The 18,939-nt window shown below is 40.9% G+C and overlaps 1 protein-coding gene across 13 annotated transcripts in view; it reads right to left on the reverse strand.

Moving 5' to 3' along the window:
- ADGRL3 (adhesion G protein-coupled receptor L3) overlaps window positions 1-18,939 on the reverse strand; it is a 491,811-nt gene that overhangs the window by 310,195 nt on the left and 162,677 nt on the right. For all 13 annotated transcript variants that reach the window (XR_010027766.1, XM_063156653.1, XM_063156644.1 and 10 more), the window contains one exon: window positions 5,822-6,067. Coding sequence is in view for 12 of the 13 variants with exons in the window: in XM_063156653.1 (XP_063012723.1) it covers window positions 5,822-5,876 (55 nt within the window). In the remaining variant the exon portion in view is untranslated. The remainder of the gene's footprint in view (window positions 1-5,821; window positions 6,068-18,939) is intronic.

The raw sequence follows: 18,939 nt of genomic DNA on the forward strand, positions 1-18,939 counted from the left end.
ACCCCACATTATGCTTAAAATTTGCCTCCTTATTTACTGTGAAATTTAGACATGAAAGAATTCGGTCTGCACACAGACCTTTGCATTGCATTATGGCTTAAACAAGAATTAAATAATGGATAGTCTTAAAAAGGTTGAATTTCACCCTCTATCAGTTTATAGATTGATCTGTCATCAGATGGGGAACTTAATACTCTCAATTTTAGTGTAATGCTGCTAATGAAAGCGCTGTAGTCTATACAGAGAACAGCCACCCCCTTTTATCAGGAAAAGCCTTCCTCGATCACTTGTTCCACTATGGAAAAGGTGGCACGGCTGCAGGTAATACAAATTGCCAAGAATAGCAAACATTATAAATATTTCAAGGATGATTAATCTTTAAAACACTGAAGTTAGGCAGAAGCCTGGAAGTCAACTTGGCTATTTCACAACTAATAAAACATGTATCTTGTATTTCATTGTGACTGTATAAAGAGTACTGTAGTAAAAGGCAATTATCCACCATTCACTAGCTAACATAACACTTGTACAAGTATAAAAGAAACGCAGTATGTATTTTAAGCAGTGACAATATTTTCACCATATTAAAATAGTAGTGAGGCGAATGTTCAGCTCACATTAAACAGCACTCTGTCACCAAAGACCAGCCTGCTAGCATCATATATTCCCCCAAGATAGATAATGCAGCTCGCTTTAACAGAATCATTGTCACCAGGCAACTACCAGTGCTGTTCAGTAATAAATATTTCCACTGTTCCCACAGAAACTGGCTCGGCATCTGGACCTGCTAATGCCTGGAGAGATCAGCCTGACCTTGGAGTGCCATCCCTTCACAAGGATGCAGCCCTCGCCATGGCTGTCTCCCAGAAGCATTGCAGAGATGGAGCAGGAGCTCAGAGGGCAGCAACAGGACAGCAGACGAGGCTCTCTCTCTTCCTTGCAGCTGCAGTGACTTGAAAGGACTTGAAATTTCATTTCCTACTCAGCAAATGATAAATTAGCTCAGCCCCATCTCAAACTAATTCTCATATGGAGAGACAAAATGGCATCTGTCCCTAAATGCAGGAAGGTCACTTCACAGCTACGCCACAAGACTGCATAAATGAATTCTTGGAGGAAACCAGGTTTTTTTAAGTTTAGAACTGGGCCAGCAGCATCTGCAGTCCTGCCAGTTTGGTGCTGTCAAGTATCAGTATTAGGCCTTAAGCTTTGTAACAATACCAGGCTCCAGGACTTGACAGGCTTTGTCTGAACTACAACCTATTTTAGTTTAAACTTAGCTCTAATCTCCGAAGTTATTTGGGAAACTTTGCTGCACTTGCAACTTCCCCTGGGATCAGATAACTTCTGTCTAGTCTGTCCTAGCTGCAATGTCAGATTGTCCTGGTTTTGGCTGGGATAGAGCTCATTTTTTCTTAGTAGTTGGTACCGCACTGTGTTTTGGATTCAGTATGAAAACACAGAATCACATTCATATACAAGGCTGGAGGGAAGTAGGAAAGCATCTCTGTGGTGCTTAGTTGCTAGCTGGGCTTAAATCATGTCACAGATGCCTATTGTTTGTCCTGTAATTTCATCCAGGTTTTGGTTACATGATTGTTTAACTTGTTCTGACTCCAGTTTTGCTTAGTTTTGGCCAAGTGTGTGTTTCTAACCCAAAAATCACATTGTATATCAAGGAAAATATTAAGGAATTGAAGCAATCACAGCAATGACTAACCCACCCCATGGATCATCAGGAGAGAACAGTGTGTAGCCCATTAATAAATACAGGGTTAAAATATATATAAAATAATCCCAAGCAGCTGCAAGACCAGGAGGAAGCAAACCCCAGAACTTTGCCCAAGCAGGATCCAGGACGCTGACATCTCACTCTCATGTCACAAGCACAAGGCAAGAGCTTAGCAGCAGAAGAAACAGGCAGATAGTCACACCTGTTGATTTTATTACATTTATAACAATCTCCAACAGAAATTGGGCAATTTGGATTATTACTTAATTGGAAAAAGAAGTGGTTGTCCTTTTTTGAATTATTAAAAGAAGCAGAGTAACAACAATTAGCTCAGTCTTTGTTGCCCATCATATAATTAGGCATGCAGTACAACTCTTAAAAAGTAATTTGCAAATAAATAATAATAAACCAATCTGATAGGATGATAAAAATCTTTCCATACAACAGGCCTTCAGCTCTCTTCCAGAGCCTAAAATAAGTCACTTGTATGGAGACGTGCAAAATTTCACCCCACAGCGATCACTGTGCTATCCTTCCTGTCCTGCTCCTAACAGCATGCAGCTCTGAATCCCTTTATTTCTATTATTATTTTTGTCCAGCAGTCTGGAAGTCTTAAATCTCAGCTCTGAGCCACACAGGAGCACGACAGCAATGTGACAGAGCAGGTGCACATCTCTCCAGGCTTGCAAACTGAGCTGCTGCCTGTCATGCCCATCTCATTTCAAGTGAACTTTTGACACATTCATTTGTGGGTGAAGAGAAATCTGCTCTGTTTGGGGTCAAGGGGAGGAAGGCTGAGGAAGAGAACAGCTGCTCATTCCAGAAAACGCCTCTTGGAAATCCACCTGCCACAGGGAAAGAGGATCCGTTTGCTCAGGTGTACGTGGGGGGAAACACAAACCAAGCAGCACTTTCCCAGGGTCCAGACCTTCAGATGCTTTGGGAAAAGCTTCCAAAGGGGGGCAAAAAGAAGGCAGGGATGCAAAAGTCCTGTCCCCTCAGCAGAGCCCTTGCAAAGGATGAAAAAGGCTTTGCTTTTATTGTTATTGCTGATGGCTTTATTTTATTCCTTGGTATTATTTCAGTCTATCTTGTGTAATTCTCTGATTTTGTATAACAGGTTTAGTTTTAGGCAACAAATGGATTTACAGGCTTTGCTGTAGCTTAGGAGTGGGGATAGCTTTTGGGGGGGGCTTCTACACTGCTCCAGGTTGTGGCACTAGTTGGAAGCTATTTCCCATTCAAGCCAAGGGTAACAGTAAAGAAAGCAGCCACTACACAAATCTATTATTATCTTAAGTATTTCACATGGTTCAGTTTTTTGGTGAGCTATGATTCAAAGCAGTCTGAGCAAAACCAGACAGTGTCGTGCCTGTGTATTTTGGATACAGCAGATTAACATCATCACTGAGGAAATGCAAGGACTCACAACCTTTTCCCCTGTTATGATTTCTACAGCTTATCAACAAGATGACATTGTACCAGGGCACTATTCTGGAAGATTACTTTTCATCTTGCAGATCACTGAAGTGTACACCCTTTGACTCCATACCTGTCATCACAGCCCAAGACACACAATCTGTTACAAGAAATTATACAGCTAAAGCATAAAAAAAAAACCAAAACAACAAACCAAGCCCCCTCAAAAAAAAACCCCAAAACATCAAAACACCACCACCACCTCTCCAATTTATGAGATCACTGGTCTAAGAAATCTGTCAGTAATGCAGCTACCACTCTGGATGAAGAGGCTGTGTCAAGGAACTCAAAAAGGGAATGAGATGTAGCAAGGTCAGTCTGAAAAAGTAGCTCATACCATCTCCAGCAATCACTACAGTACAGGAGCCATTGCAGATCATGAAAGAGGAGCTCAAATGCTTGATTCCTGTTAAGCATAAATTCTGAATGCTTTCTGCATGCAGTGAAAAGGGATTACTAAAAGAGAAAATAAAAAACAAACAAACAAACAGGGCTTAACTAGGCTATTTTTATAAGGAAGCTGAGGTTGTGGCATGTGTTTGAACAGCATGCAACAGTGCTGAGATGGAAGCTGCATCCTGGCCACTCAGAGATCAGAACAGGGAAAGGCAAATGAAGTTGTTTGGCTCAGACCAAGGGTGTTCTCCCTGCCTTGTTCAAAGACAGCCATCACACTTCCACCAGCTGATCAATAATGTGGGTGTTGGGTGGATGGGTGATGGTCAAATTTACCACCACAGCAAACACCCTGTACATTTAGTCTGGAGAGGAGCATAAAGGGTAGAAATATTTCCAGACACAGTTCCTGCACCTCTGGCATTTGCTCATCTGTACTATAATATGACTCCTAGGATACTTGTGACATTTTCATTTACTGGGACTATCAGGCAGGACATTCCAGCTAGAGTGGCACTGAGAATCTTAAGCAAAACTGCCAGAGGCATATTTAAACTAATAATTGCTTTCACTGTTAATACTACTTAATTATAAAGATTTACAAAACATTTAGCATTTAACTTTCCAGGAGAGGACTGGAGAGCACCTTTTTGAACAGCTCTTTCATTGCACCCTAATTGGTCAACTCAGTTTAAACACTCATTCTAATTTTCAAATCCATGAGGAGCAGTCTTGCATAAAGAACAATAGTACAGATAGCCTTTGTCCTCAAAGGTTATGTAAGGTTGCACTCTACAGACATGTCCATCCAATCATATTTTTTTCGTTTTTTTTCATCACCTTCTTTCCTGTAAAATTTTCTTCCAGTGTTTTAGCACATACACAAAGGACCAGTTGGTAAGCTCAAAAAGACTGATGAATATTTTAAAAACAAGGGCCCACAGCTTACATACAGGGAGTCATGTCATTTACAGACATGCTTCCATTGGCCTTTAATTAAAATGAGATCCTAGGCAGAGTTCACCTTTCATTTAAGAATCATAAAAATCAGGCAGACAGATTTTCCAAAGTTCTGCCCTGAGCATTTAGTAACCATCACTGCTAATAGGAGCTCCTCAACCCTTCAGCACTTGTGAAACCTGGCAGCTTACTCCTAGAGCATACACTTGGGTTTCTCATATCAAAAGAACCCAACAGGCCTCAAAAAATCTTATTTCAAAGAATTGCAGGTGTCACATTTTACTTAAGAGTTTCCTGGCTAATGAAAGAGATCAAATTTTTCTGCTACAGCTCTTTGTTAGATTTGCATGGCCAGGTTTTGGGGAGGGAGGGGCTGGTTACAGGGGTGGCTTCTGTGAGAAGCTTCTTGAAGCTTTCCCTGTGTGTGACAGGGCCAATGCCAGCTGGCTCCAGCACAGACCCATCACTGGCCAAGGCTGAGTCCATCAGGGACTGTGGCAGAGCCTCTGGGATAACATACCCAAAAAAGGGGACAAAGCTGCTGCTTTGTGAGAGAAACAGCTCTGGAATCAGGGTCAGTGAAGGAAGAGGAGCAGGAGGTGCTCACTCCACGTGCCAGAGCTGGGATTTCCCTGCAGCCCTTGGAGGTGAAGCAGCTGTGCCCCTGCTGTGGCTCTGTGGAGAGGGAAGACCAGGTTGGAACAGGTTTGCTGGCAGGATGAGTGATCCCATGGGAGGAATGCAGGCTGGAGCAGGGGAAGAATGTGAGAGCTCCTCCCTCTGAGGAGGAAGGAGCAGTAGAAACAAAATGTGATGAATTGAACACAGCTCCCATTCCCTGTGCCCCTGCATTGCTGCAGGGCAGGAGGTAGGGACAACTGGGAGTAAGTTCACTTCAGAAAGAAGGGAGGTGGGAGGGATGGTGTTTTTTACAATTTGCCTTTATTTCTCATTACCCTACTCTGATTTGTTTGATAATAAATCCATTTTTTCCCCAAGAAAAGGGAAGTAAAAGTCTGTCTAACTTGGCAGCTAAACTCAGAAAAAGAAGCCTTTATGTGTCACCAGAGTTCTTTGTTTCAATAGTTAAGTCATAATGTAACCTGGGAATCTCAAAGACATGAGGTGCAAGCAGGGAGAGAAATCAACATCCTGTAAAAAAACCCCACACCATTAGGAAAAGACAGACAAAATCCTTGCTATTTTCTCTTCTCTTCCCTTCCCCCAGGCACATTTACAGCATCTCTCACTCACCATGGGCAAACGGTGTTAAGAGCATTGTGAAGAACAGCAGCTGTGATGACCACATGACTGTGAAGGAGAGCTTGAAAGTATCCCAGCAAACAAGGGTTCAAATAAAAAGATGAGTGTCCTCCTGCACTTGCTTCCAAACACTTCAACTGTTGTTGGCCTTCAATTCACATCCAAAAAGGGGGAAAAAAACCAAACAAAAAAAAAAAAAAAAAAAAAATCCCACAGCCAGTATCCAGAGTCTGAGACCTACAAATGAGAAAGGAAAAGAAAAAACTGCAGTTAGTAAAACAGTAAGATAGATGTTTTCAATCAAGTCTTGCTGCATTTCTTTGCTGCCAGCAGCTGTAAAGGCAAATGTGTCTTCCCCACTCCCAGGCCCTTCAGATGCATGCACATTCCTACATAAAACAGGAATTAGAACTTATGCCTGCACAGAGAACCAGTTGGTGGATAACCAGTGCTCTGCCTCCTCTCTCAAAAGAGGGCCCCAGACAGCAGTTTTGAACAAAAAGGCTGAGACTTTTCCCTCCCTTTTGCATTTCTGTCGTGCCTCCGACGTGGATGCTAACGGCAAGATAGCAGGCCAGGCAGTGGGATTAGTAACACAGCTTGGGAGCATTTCCACTGATGATATGCCAGAAAGCCTCTCTCTGTTGGGGCGACCTGTATGGCTTTTAATCACTGCATCTGGACCAGGCTTTGAACCCAAGCAGCGCCCAAAGTCACCCTTATCCTGCAACCAGCTACTTTCTACTCACTGCTAGTCGAGCTCTGCAGTTATTTATTGTACAACTCAATTCCTCAATTTATTGAGGAATTAAAAATAATGGTCCTGTCCATCCCACGCACTCACAGGAAAGCGCGGGGAAATCTGAATCCGCGCTTGAATAGAAACATTCGCTCATTTAACTGGAGAACGTATTCCAGCTTTCCATCAATTTAATCTCTCCAGAAGGGGCTAGATGGCCACGGTGACTCAAACTTGGCAGGAAAAAAACAACTACACAGAGTTAAACTGCGGCAGCAGTTTGAAACTTAGCTCCCCACTGACTCTGAAATGATGAGGAAATATGAGGAATTGAAAAGTACTTTACATATCTGTTTAGAGCTCCTTAGACTCTGCAGTCTTCACAGTACTGGTCTAATTAAAAATCTCTCCAAAAATCTCTGATCAACAGAAGTTATTCTTCTCTGAGCACAGAAGCTGTTTTTGCCAACTTTTGTTCTTACCCAAAACCAAGTCTGAGCCAAAAAGCTGTATGAAAAAACTGCTGCATGCCATTGTGATGCGGGTATATTTCTGAAAGTCTGGCATGACAAAGTGGCCTTTGTTTTGCTTCCTATCTTTACTGATCAACTAAATAAAACCCCATATTGTTCAGAACCAAAGTCTACAAAGAAGCTGCATTTTTTTTCTAATAAATATATCTTGCACTGCCAAGATTTTATTTTCTCACTTGACTCTCCTCCCTAGTCTGTCCCTGCAATTTGTTCACTCCAATGTAGCATTTAGTTTCCATAGTTTTTTTTCTCATCTCTGTATGTGGGGTTACTAAAAATCCAAGGTCAATTTGAAGTCAAGTGGCTTCTTTATGGACATCTTTGAAATTAAAACTTTGCTCGAGCTGGGACTAATGAAAATGGTCACTGATAATATTAAAAGTATGCTTTTCAAATAGGGAAGAGCCTCATGAATATTTTAAATTGTACATTCTAAACAGTGATCAAGTTTTCCATTTATATTTTAGTAGGCTACCAGTACACATCAAACTACAGCACTGCCATTATTTATGCATGCTTTTTCTATAGCATCCTCTGTAAAGTTTTAAAAGTGAGAAGCTTTTCGTGCTACAAAATTTGAAAAGGCACACAGAGATGGGTGAAAGCTATCCAAGCACAGGTACACTTCCCTGAAGCAAAAGCTCAGCCAGGCAGTGAAGGAGCCAAGGTTTGTTTTCGATTTTTATTTGTTTAAACTGAATCAGTTCTGAATAATCTAAACCTGTTAGAAAGAGTTAACATTATGGTGCAGTAAAAGGGTTTTGAGTATAACTGAAGAAGCCACAAATTAATTAGGCTTTCTATCCCAGAGAAGGGATAATTGTCAGCAAATACTTACAGCCCTTTAAATTTTTTTTATCTGTCTATGCATTCCTGCATGATAGAATTTGAGGATTTTTTTCCCTATCATCTCATGGGCTGAGGCGGAATGAGCAAAGCATTCACACACCCTCTGCAAAGTCCAAACCCGAATTTTTGAGAACTAATGTCTTGGAACCACCAGAGCCACAAATACACACTTTATCCTCCTGGAAAGTACATTATTGAGTCACAAAGCTCCTGTGCAAGAGAGGCAACAGGACTAGCTCATCATTATGCACCATTTACTCCAGTTGTAAATCTCACCAAATACTCTCTGCCCTGCCATCCTTCCTGCCAGAGATGTGACCTGTCAGGTGGTGTCTGCACACCCTGGCTGGCACAACCTTGCCCTTAAACTTCTGCAAAGCCTTTAACTCAAGCTCACACACAAATATTACCAAATACACAATGTGCCTGGAGACATGCCAGCTGCGTTTAACAACACAGGGCACCAGTGGATTAACCAAGTACATTGGAATGCTGCATAATTCTGGGTGGGTTTGTATTCCATGTAATCAAATAATCACAGCATGGTTGAGAACGGGGTATCTGCAGGGAAACAGCTACATAGGAAATGAGTGGAACAAGCCTTATTCTTAATGGTCACTCAACTCCCACAAGCAGCAGAAAGAGGCCTGCAAAACAAAATCCACTTCATCGTTGGATTACCTCCAGGTAAAGTGCAGCCAAGGAGAGAAACAAGAGAAAACGCTTCACTATCTGTGAACTGTAATGCAGAGTGTTACATTTATTGATGCAAGAAAGGGATACACTATCAGAGTGAAAAATTTAAGAGCTTGACTTAAGGGGTTTGGACTTAAACCCCAAAGATGATGCAGCCTGCATTGATTTAAGAGAAAGTTCTTCTGCTCACTGACCTTTATGCACAAAGGGCTGCCCCTGACACCTTGACAGTCTGATCTGCTGCATCACCCACACCAGAACCGCATGCTGGCAGTTCCCAAAAATCCAGCTCAAAGTGCTACTGACAGAATAGGAGAAAGCTAAATAAAGGAAACCAAGGCCTCGTAGAGATGAGATGAGCAGTGAAGTATTCATCAAGGCGTTGCTCATAAAAGAGCATTATAGATACACTGACAATCTCAACATCTACCCAAGTCTGTTCTTCAGCAGTTGATGTCAAGCAGCACATGGAGCATTTTCTGAGCTCATCTGTCGGCAGTCTACAGGGAGGGTGAAAAGAAAAGGAAACCAGCTCATGTGGTGAGTGAACAGATAGGCTGAATTCAAAGCAGAATTCAGAGCAGCGCAAGCCAAACCCGTCAGAACTCCATTTAATTACTGCCTTCTTCCAAACACAGCATTTGTACCTGCACAAAGCTGTTCCCTACCCTTCTCACAGGGCAAAAGCTGCTCCAGGTATCCAGCATTTTCTAAGCAGCCAGGGGAGGGGAGACAGTCTCTTACAAAGGGGCCCATAAGCAAAAGCCAGATAAGAATGCTGGGGTTTTCTTATCCAGTTTTACTTGCAGCAATTTCCTAGCCACCCCTGAAAATGTGCAGAGCAAAACTAACTTAAACAAATCAAGGATACAAAGATTGATTTATATTTCTTTATAGAATAAAGATTCCAGCACTTATTCTCCTCCTCTAAGTCAAAAGTCACCTAATAAGTAGGAAATAACTGTGATATTTCAAACAAATATAATTTAAATTCACTATTTACGAGGGGAAATTTTGGAAGTAATTAAACTCCTTGAAGCTGATGGTCCAAGCTAGAACCATGGGTGTAATTCCCCATTCTCAGCATCTGCTACTTGAGATTATTTCAGGCAACATATTCAGAATTTTGTTAAGAGAGGGAAGAGAAATAACCCAGCAAGAAAAAAATAAAACATGCAATATCTGCAAAATTAAATTAACTGCAATTTAATGTTAGAAAATTTCCATAAGTAAGAGAATGAGCTGTATTTTGACTCCCATTATGAATGGCTAAACAAAAAAAAAGTCTTCAATACATTTGGCTGTAAGTTGTTTGCAAAACACTTTTTTTGTTTTGTTTATTTTTTCCAACATTGCTAAAAAGAAAAGGTTCTGGTCCTCCAGTCTCTTTCCATCTTTATCCTGTTGAAATTCATTTTCAATTCATTTTTTCATTTCAGGTACTCAGGATATGGCTCCCTGGTCACTTTGTGGAGGCAGCAACACAGCCTGCTATGTAAAAGGTTACACAGACATTACCAACGGTGTAACACAGGGGGAGCAGGGCAGGAGCAAGCTGCATTCCTGGCATTTCCACGCACACTTTCACTCATAGCCACTCACTGAAGCTACTGCTACATGGTCACTGATAGACAGATTTTTTTATGTGCATTTTTAAGAAGTCAGGAACACGTTTCTGAGATCAACTGAATTGCCTGTAAACTTTTATCTCTGTCTGCATTCAGCCCAGGAGAATGTTCATCCTATACCACAAATGCTTATGAAGTCAGAGCTCTCACTGAGTTCAGAAAAAACCACTTTTGTTTCTCAAAATAATGAGAGTTGTCCACAGCTTTTAGCTCTTGATCTTTCAAGCTTGCCAGATGTGAGGAAGCACTGTGAGAGAGCCAGGGAGCCTTCTTAGGGTGACAGGACACACCAGATGGTGGTGGGTTCAATCTGCTCACACCTACATGTCCTCTTTCCATACTGCAGACCCTGCTGCTGCTCTCACACCTCTGCTGAGGCTGTGGACCCTGAAGGAAATTACTCAACCCTCTCACCCAGTATGTGCAAAATGACACGGTATTTCTAAGTCACTTCTTCCAAGAAAGACTTAAAATGAGCACTTGCACCTCTATTGCACTGAATTGCCATTCCTGTACATTAATATTCATTTCATCCATCTTGTTTGAGAACCCAAGACCATTCTGCTTGTTATTTCCACCCTTATACCTGATGTAGCACTCTAGAATGTAATTTTAAAAGCTTTAAAAACACACAACAATGACAACAAGGTCTAATAAGTCAGTGTTTATCCTGGATTCTCGGGTATCACTGCAGTGCTACTTGGACTTCCCTGAGGAGAGAGGCCAAGGCAGCAAGGAGCCACTCTCAGCTCAAACCAGGCTCATCAACCACCTGTTTAGGCTATAATTCAAAGTGACAAAGAGCTCTTTAGATGTTCTGCGGGATTTGCTGCAAAATAACTCTCAAGTGTTAACTGAGTTAATTCATTTCAGATTAATCAAGCCTTTGATGAAAGCACACCCAAATACAGACCAGCTGAATATAGTAGGTCTTGGGGTTTTTTTTCCTGTGTAGGTGAAATAGAGGCTTTTGTGCTATTCCAGAGGTCAAAAGGGGAACTTGAGCTATCAGCTGCTTTTTGGTTTTCCCATTCAATCCAGAATCAAAGCAATTTCAGCAGAAAATTAAAATTGTACTAACAGCAAAGCCATTCAGACATCTTGTGACTGCACATGGAAGGATGGGGGAAGTAACAGAGAGAGAAAAGTTAAGAGTCTTGAAAATATGGTCTAGAAGCTTAGAAGGAATGTACTGAATTGTACATCTGAATATCACAGCTACTGAATGTTCCAGACTTTCTTTAAGTGCCTGCTGGTTATCCTTGGCAATATAATTCATCACAGATTTAAGAGGAAAGTACACCATTCACAAGGTCCCTGCGTGTGTGCAAATATATGATAACACATGCAAAATTTCAAAAGGTGCAGAGTATCATGTGAGGATGTGGTAAAATATGCAAATGTTTGTATTGCATTACCGCCCCAGATCAACGGGCTTTCTGAAAACTGATTACAAAAAACTTGGTACTCTCGCTGGTTAAGCACCACCTGCTAAAGCAGATCACAGCTGGCAAGAAGCATGTCAGTCCCTCCACTCCAAACCCATCAGGGCAAAAAAAACCCCCCTGTAAGTATTGGGAAAAGCTATGCAGCTCTTCACACAAGCTGCATAGCACCATCAACTTCTGACCACCTGGAACAAGCCTATGTCATCAGCAATCATTGCAACAATCTTCTGAAAAATTTTTGGGGAAGTGTTAAGATCTTTCTCAGAAATGTATTATCCCTACATAATACACCCATCTTCCTCAAATGTTTTAGTTGATAGCACATCTTTATAGAGGGAAAATAATGCATAAGCAAGCACTCTTCACAGTATTGCCAACAGTTATGATTTCATTGCAAAACTCAATATGTGGCAGCTCCTTGCAATAATAAAAATTTCAGCTTTCTTTTCAAGTAAATTTCTCCTTGCAGAGAGAAGCTTAAAAATAGGACCCAGATACAGCTCAGAGGCTCAGTAAACCGGTGGTAAATAAACATAATTCAACATATTTGGTTTGAAATTTGCATGACTTTTAATCAAATCTCGTTTTTTTGTGGTTGTTTTTTTTTTTTCCTGTGAATGTTAGAGGATGTTGAAAGTCTGGGTCTGACAATGCTCTCACAATGCTTATTTGCATTCCATAGAGCCTTCGGCAATTCTTCTGTGACAAATAAAACACGTGTGGTGCGTGCACTGAAAATGCAAACTTATCACCAGGGTCAGCATAATTTTAATTTCCCATTGCTACCATAAACTCAGCTTATGTTTTGAGGCATCACCTCTCCCACACATCCTGGCCCCATTTCTTCAAGAGCCTTACTATGACTGTAATTGTGATGGCACAGATCCTGCACAGGGTCTTGCTTTAATGTGAGGAAGCGACAGCCCCAAGGAGAAAATTAGCCAATGGAAGTGACAGAAAATTCCATGAGAGTTCCAAGAGGGGAAGTGTAGTCAGATATTGGGACCAGAGAAGGGACTACTCCTAAATGCCTCTGGGTGCAGCCTTTAAAATACTTTTCAATATTCATTTATCCTCCCTATCTCTCCCTTCCTGCTGTCTCCTTCATACCACCTTGAATTTTCTTCCTTTCCTCTTCCTGGCAGGAAGGGACCTCTGTAACTTGCATTGCTGCAGACTGACGAGCAGCTGCAGATATCCACAGAGAAAGTTTAGTGACATTTACCTCCACTACATGGATGGGATTTTTTACTGAGGTGTGCAGGGAAAATCCACTTCTCTTTTGCCTGAATCCATCAGGAAGCAGCCCAGAGCTCATATTAGTGGCCTCCTTCCCTCCATGCATCAGCCAGGAACAGCTGTTTGCTCCTCCAAAAGCAGCATTATATCAGAGAAGTTTCTTACTTACAAAGATGACAGTGGACCACTTTTTGTGAGCCCTGCAATTCAGAAAAGGAGGCAAGGGCTGACTTGTGCCCACCCTGGGGCACTCCCCTTCACAGCCCAGTTGGCCCCACAGTTCTTTGGCTACCAAGGTTAAAGAGCACAGTTAAAGACATCAACAGCCACAGAGAAGTGAGCAATGCTGAGCTGAAGCACAAAGCCTTGCCCCCTCTCTTTGATGGCTTGTTTCATGGGACCTGACAGACAGCAACACATGAACCAAAAACACCAGGATCATGACTGCACTTCTCGTAGGAAGCCATACTTCCGACAGCGCTGAGTTTCCTCAGCCTCTGACTTACTCCAGCTCCACTCACTACTTGCAAAAAGTACTATATACAGGAATAACACAGGGAAAAGGTACCACTTGACTGAGGTATTGCAACATCTGTCCTATGTGTAAAATCGCATACACCACATTTTTTATCCTGCTCTTGCTTAGCTTTCTCTTCTCAAATGGACGGTGGCAGATATGACTTGTTCTACTCTAAGAAATTGTAAATTTCCTTCACTTTTTGTACTGAGGAGCAAGTTAACAGGCAGTATAAGGAGGGATAGTAACTCTTCCCATTGAAAATGTACTGCTCTTGAAAGACACTAACAACGGGAAACCACCTTACACACAACACTATGCATACATGCACAATATCAAGAGGAACAAAAATCGCTAGTAAATAAGATTAATGGCAAAAGCCAGATGAATAACACCTTTTTAAAGGAAAGTTATCTAGGAAAAAGATAAGTTTAATTGTCTTTCAGATCTGTTATGATGTAATAAATGTCTATTAATGTTTAGCAGCAAATTGGCTTTTAATGATCATTGCTATTTTTAGCTGGTGGGTGACACGTAGTTTAAATATAAACCAGATTTATGTTTTGCACACCAGGATGACTTTCTCAGATGACTCTCCTTGATTTAACCTCTTCACACCCCACAAGACATTTAATATAATTTTATTTCTAATAGACTGTGAGCCAATAGGATTATATTTGCTACTACCGATGTTTTCAATGAGAAATAAAATCAATGAGGTTTATGCTGAAGATAAGTGTAAGTGATTAGTTAAGTGTAAGTGACTTGGAAAATATTAGGAGGGCTACATTATTCAAGCAAATAATGCAAATTAAAAAAGACTCTGGATGGAAGTAAAATCTATTAAAACTCCTGACCTTGCTGTGTTGGAAAAAAATCTTAGAATTTGTTCTTTTTGGGACTACCTCAAAAATAAGCATTAGTAGGTGAGAAATTTTGTCACATCTTTCAACACAAAGAAGTCAACCTTAGACATTCATACCTACGAAGAAAAAAAAAGAAAAAAAAAAGAAAAAAAAAATCTTCTTTTTAGACCTAGAGACAAAGAGGAGCCCAGTAGGTTGCTAGGAGAAAAATAAACAGCACTTGGTGTCGTATAAAAAGAGCGGGCAAGCGGAGCAAAGCCCTGCATACACTGCCTGGGAAAGCAAAGCAGGAACACAGAGGCAGCATTCTGCACCACTTTAAAAAAAAAAAGAAAAGAGAAAAGATATGCATACAGAAGAATAAAGGCTGCATCTAAATTTCTAGGTGTGGTATTCTCGAGTGAGTTGCATACAGAGAAACAATAGCAAAAGCAATAGGGCAAATTAGTGAACAAAAAGTATTTATAGTTCCCTAAAGCAAATGTCTGTGTACTAATAACCAATAGCCTGTTTTTCCACATTTTACTATGTTAATGAATTCTGTTGCACATTAATCAAGAGTCAATCCTCTTTGATCTTTGGAGGGGAAATAAAAAGAAAGATATTTAATTACTGCACTCATTTTCTGCACAGATACTTTTGTTATTACTTATATTCTACTAACAGAGGCCACCATCTCACCCAAAGCCTAGTTATGAAAGGTCTTGGGCATTCTCACAGTAAAAAACAGCTTTCTTCCTCCTTACCCCTTCTTCTTCCCTCATATTATCCAAACAACAAAGAATGGCATGAGAACACTCTTTTGCAGAGAACAGAGCTGCAGAGAGAGAGAGGGGCTGGGGATTTCTATGTGTGCCCTTCAACTCTGAAATCAAGCTTCAGCCAGTTAGTGGACCATTTCCAGCCAACTTTGAAAACCAGTCATAAATACTCAGCATCTCTTTAACCCCTGCAGAAGCAGCCCTTCAGAACTGCACCCAATCCAACCCCGGAGGAAAATACCCCTCAAACACGAGCTGAAAGAGTGCAACTTTTCTCTGATCTCCTTCCTAATGAGGAGCATAACATCACTACACACAACAGTGACTTCAAAACTGAAAGGGCCACTGCATTACAGCTGAGAGTCAACACTTCTCCTGGTACTACAAAGAAAACATTTTGTATGAGAAGCTCTGCATGGATAAAATATTTATACAATACAGATCACACACACTCTCTTCCCTTCTGAAGTGAAACAAAGGCCAGATATTTCCAGCTGAAACTCCAAGAGGGATCTTAACTAAACAGAACAATTTAAACCTGGAAGGAATTTCACCAGGAGCTTCCAGCTGAAGCCTCCACTCTCACATCCCAGCTTGGCATCATCACAATATATATTTGGTAACCAGCTCCTCTCCAAAGTGACTAGCACCTCAACTCTTGCAAAAGTAGTTTTAAAAGCCAAATACTTGGTTTTTGCAAAAGAAAAGCAAGTTTTGCAGAAGAAAATCTTACTCTAGTAAGCATGTGTGCTTTTTTAATGGGTACTATCAAGTTTTTAAACAGTAAAATACTTGGATGAGTGGAAGGCTAAAATTAATTAATTCCTTGAGTGCTTCCTAGCAGAAATTAATTGTGAGGACAATCAGGACAAACGTGCTTTTGAAGAGAATTGTCTTGGGCGCTGAGTAAGGACTATGAGACACTTGTCCTCTTTTCACGCCTCATAGCTGAGGATGAGTAGCAACCACCTAAAGAGAAAATGCACCTGTTGTGGAATTTGCCAGTATAACATGTACCTGCTCCTGTAAGCCTCAAACATATTTCCTAATGACCTATTACACAGTAGCAGCCACTGAGAGGGCCACCAGAAAACTGAAAGCAGGCTTTACTACAGAAAGTTACATTAAGTCCCAGAAAATGATGCAGTCATGTAAAGAATGGGAAGGGGAAAACCCCAAATTAAACCCAGGAAATCCTTCAATACCTTTTCCCTCCAATTAAACTTGGGAGTCCTACTTGACTGCCTCTGAAATCATGGGATTGCAACTCATCTTTTAGCTAAACTACTGCAGGAGGAGAGTGACTGCATTCAGTGACAATGCTCTCATTGGTAGCTTGTCCAACTGAAGCAGCAATCTTCCATAACATTTTACATTTTAAAGTGTGCATTGAATTTAGAATAATCAAGAAAGGATTCTAAACATTTAACTCAGTCACAGCTATCTGGCAAAATCAAATACCATCTAATACAGTCAGACTGGCTGTGCCACTAGAAAGTCTGCAATGAACTTAATTCTTCAGCTTCCATTATTTATAAGGAAACAGCAAATAACCTCATTTCCATGTATCTGAGTATAACAGCTGTAAAATTTGCAGTAACACCTTTATTTGTGGTACCAAAGTCCACTTCTGATTTAGCTCTTAATGCCTTGCTTCCACCCAGATAAAAAGTGAGATGTCTCAGCAGTCAAGGAGTAACATTTAATTGCAGGAGTCATATTCAATTCCAAAGAAGAAATTAAGCACCTCTGGCAACTATAAGGCAAGATAATTAATCAGGTGTATGGGCCTGTCTCTTGTGATATTCTGCATGGGACTCTGTAAACACAAAAATGTAGCTATGCTTGATAGACAACAAGAATTTGCGGGGGGAAGAGGGAGATTTTGGTAACTCCTGAAACGTTCTCTGTTAAAGAAAAACCCCATTTCTCATTCCTCTGCAGGAGAAGGTTTCAAAAGCACTGCTGCTCTAACGCCAGCTCATCTGAGGTCACTGGCAAAGTCCTGCTGATTGTTGAAGGAAAATGTACAATCGAGAGCTTTTGAAAACATCACCCTAAGCCTAGTAAGCAGCAAATAAAACCTTTGTTATTTAAGGTCATAGCTGGAAGTGAAGCTGCAATAAAGTACTTCATTTGATTATCTGAAAGGCAATTCACTGTAAACAACAAACAACAACTCTTTACTACATCTTTACTTTGACTTATTTTACTCGAAGTGGACTAAGCACTGTAGTTTATTAAACAAGGGGATAAATGACAGAGAGACATCAACCCTAAATATTTTGCTGAAGAAATCACTCTTCTGTTCATTTTGTTCTCCCTATAAGGGAGATTCACAAGGCTAAAGCAGAAACACTGGGCTTCAAAAGTAACCAAAATTGGCAAATTGTGCAGAAAGATAGATAGTGTCATTGTTTAGCACTTGGCATCAGCATAGATCTGAGCAAGCAAGAACACAGATTGCTTGTGATGGGAAAATCTATCAAATGTAAAAGAGCCAACTGATGGCTAAAAATCTAACATTAAGGTCCTTTCATTCATAGCTTACCTTCCATTTACATCAATTTCATTTCCAAAGCAAAGGGACCCCAAAGAGGCAGTGCTTGAATTGAAAGAGAACTGTATTTCAGCTAAGAGCAAGACCAATACCTTCTTACCAAGATCCAAATTGACACTCAAGGAGAAAGCTCAGTATCTGAAGTTGAGTTTCCCCAAAATAACATTTTTCCATTTGACCTTTGCCTATACTGGTTACAGAAATGTGGAGAGAAGACCCGAATTTGGTTTTTGAGAGCAAGCAGGGGTAGATGGCTCCCTGGCATCAGTGTCCCTTCTGACCACACAATCCAACAGTGCCTTTGCCCAAAGCTCACTTGCAGTGCAAACACAGCCAGTACAGCTCTTACACAATCCCACAGACCCAGGGCCCAGCCAGGGCTGTCTCATTATGGAAGAAAACAGAAATAGCATTCCTAAATTGGATGCGATCACCAGGAACAATTTAGCATCAAATGCTTCAAAATCTGCCTGTAAAAAGCCAAAGCACTGCATGCCAGATTTCAGGCTGCAGATAGCCTTAGGGTGAGAGAGCAGGCCAGTCCAAACAGGACAGTTTGCTATCAGAAATTTATCAGAGTTCATGCGTTATTTCTTCCTCCTGCATTGGGGATTAAACCCACTGATGTGGGGCTCAGATTGGCAGAGTGAAGGGAGGTCACAGGTTGACGTCCTCTTCATCCATGAGGGGCTTGTTGAGTGCCACAGTCACATATTGACAGCAGGAAACAAAAATGCCTTTTCATGTTAATCAGGCTGGAAAACTTCCAAGAGGTTTTCCCTCCCTTCTACCTTGTTTTTAAAAAACTCCAATATTGAGAATAACACAGTCCACTCCCAAACACAAAAAAATCAGGTGGTTTTACAAGCCTGACTCTTTCCAAGACCCATCACCTGAAAAGGAAGGAGTTGATCAACTCAGAGACAAGGAAATCATGCTGGATTATCCAGCAACAGAACTGAATTTTTCTCCTAAGCACCAGAAATTTGTGGCTCACATGACTGGGTATGCCAGGACTTCTCAACCAACCTGCACATATCAGGGAAATCCTGACAAAGTTACCTTAACCTCCTCCTTGAGAATTGAAATTATGTAAGCTCTCCCTCCAGAACACAAAAGATAGAGATTTACTCTAACCCAAGCATTTCTAATACAAATGACTTTTTCTGAATTTTACCTTTTCCTAAAAATAATTATAAATTGCAATATTTTATAAAAATTAGGCTTTCCTATTACCAGGTTAGAAATTACTTTTTCTGATAATGTTTCAATC

The sequence above is a fragment of the Melospiza melodia genome, chromosome 5 (genome assembly GCF_035770615.1).
Source record: "Melospiza melodia melodia isolate bMelMel2 chromosome 5, bMelMel2.pri, whole genome shotgun sequence".
Lineage (NCBI taxonomy): Eukaryota > Metazoa > Chordata > Aves > Passeriformes > Passerellidae > Melospiza > Melospiza melodia.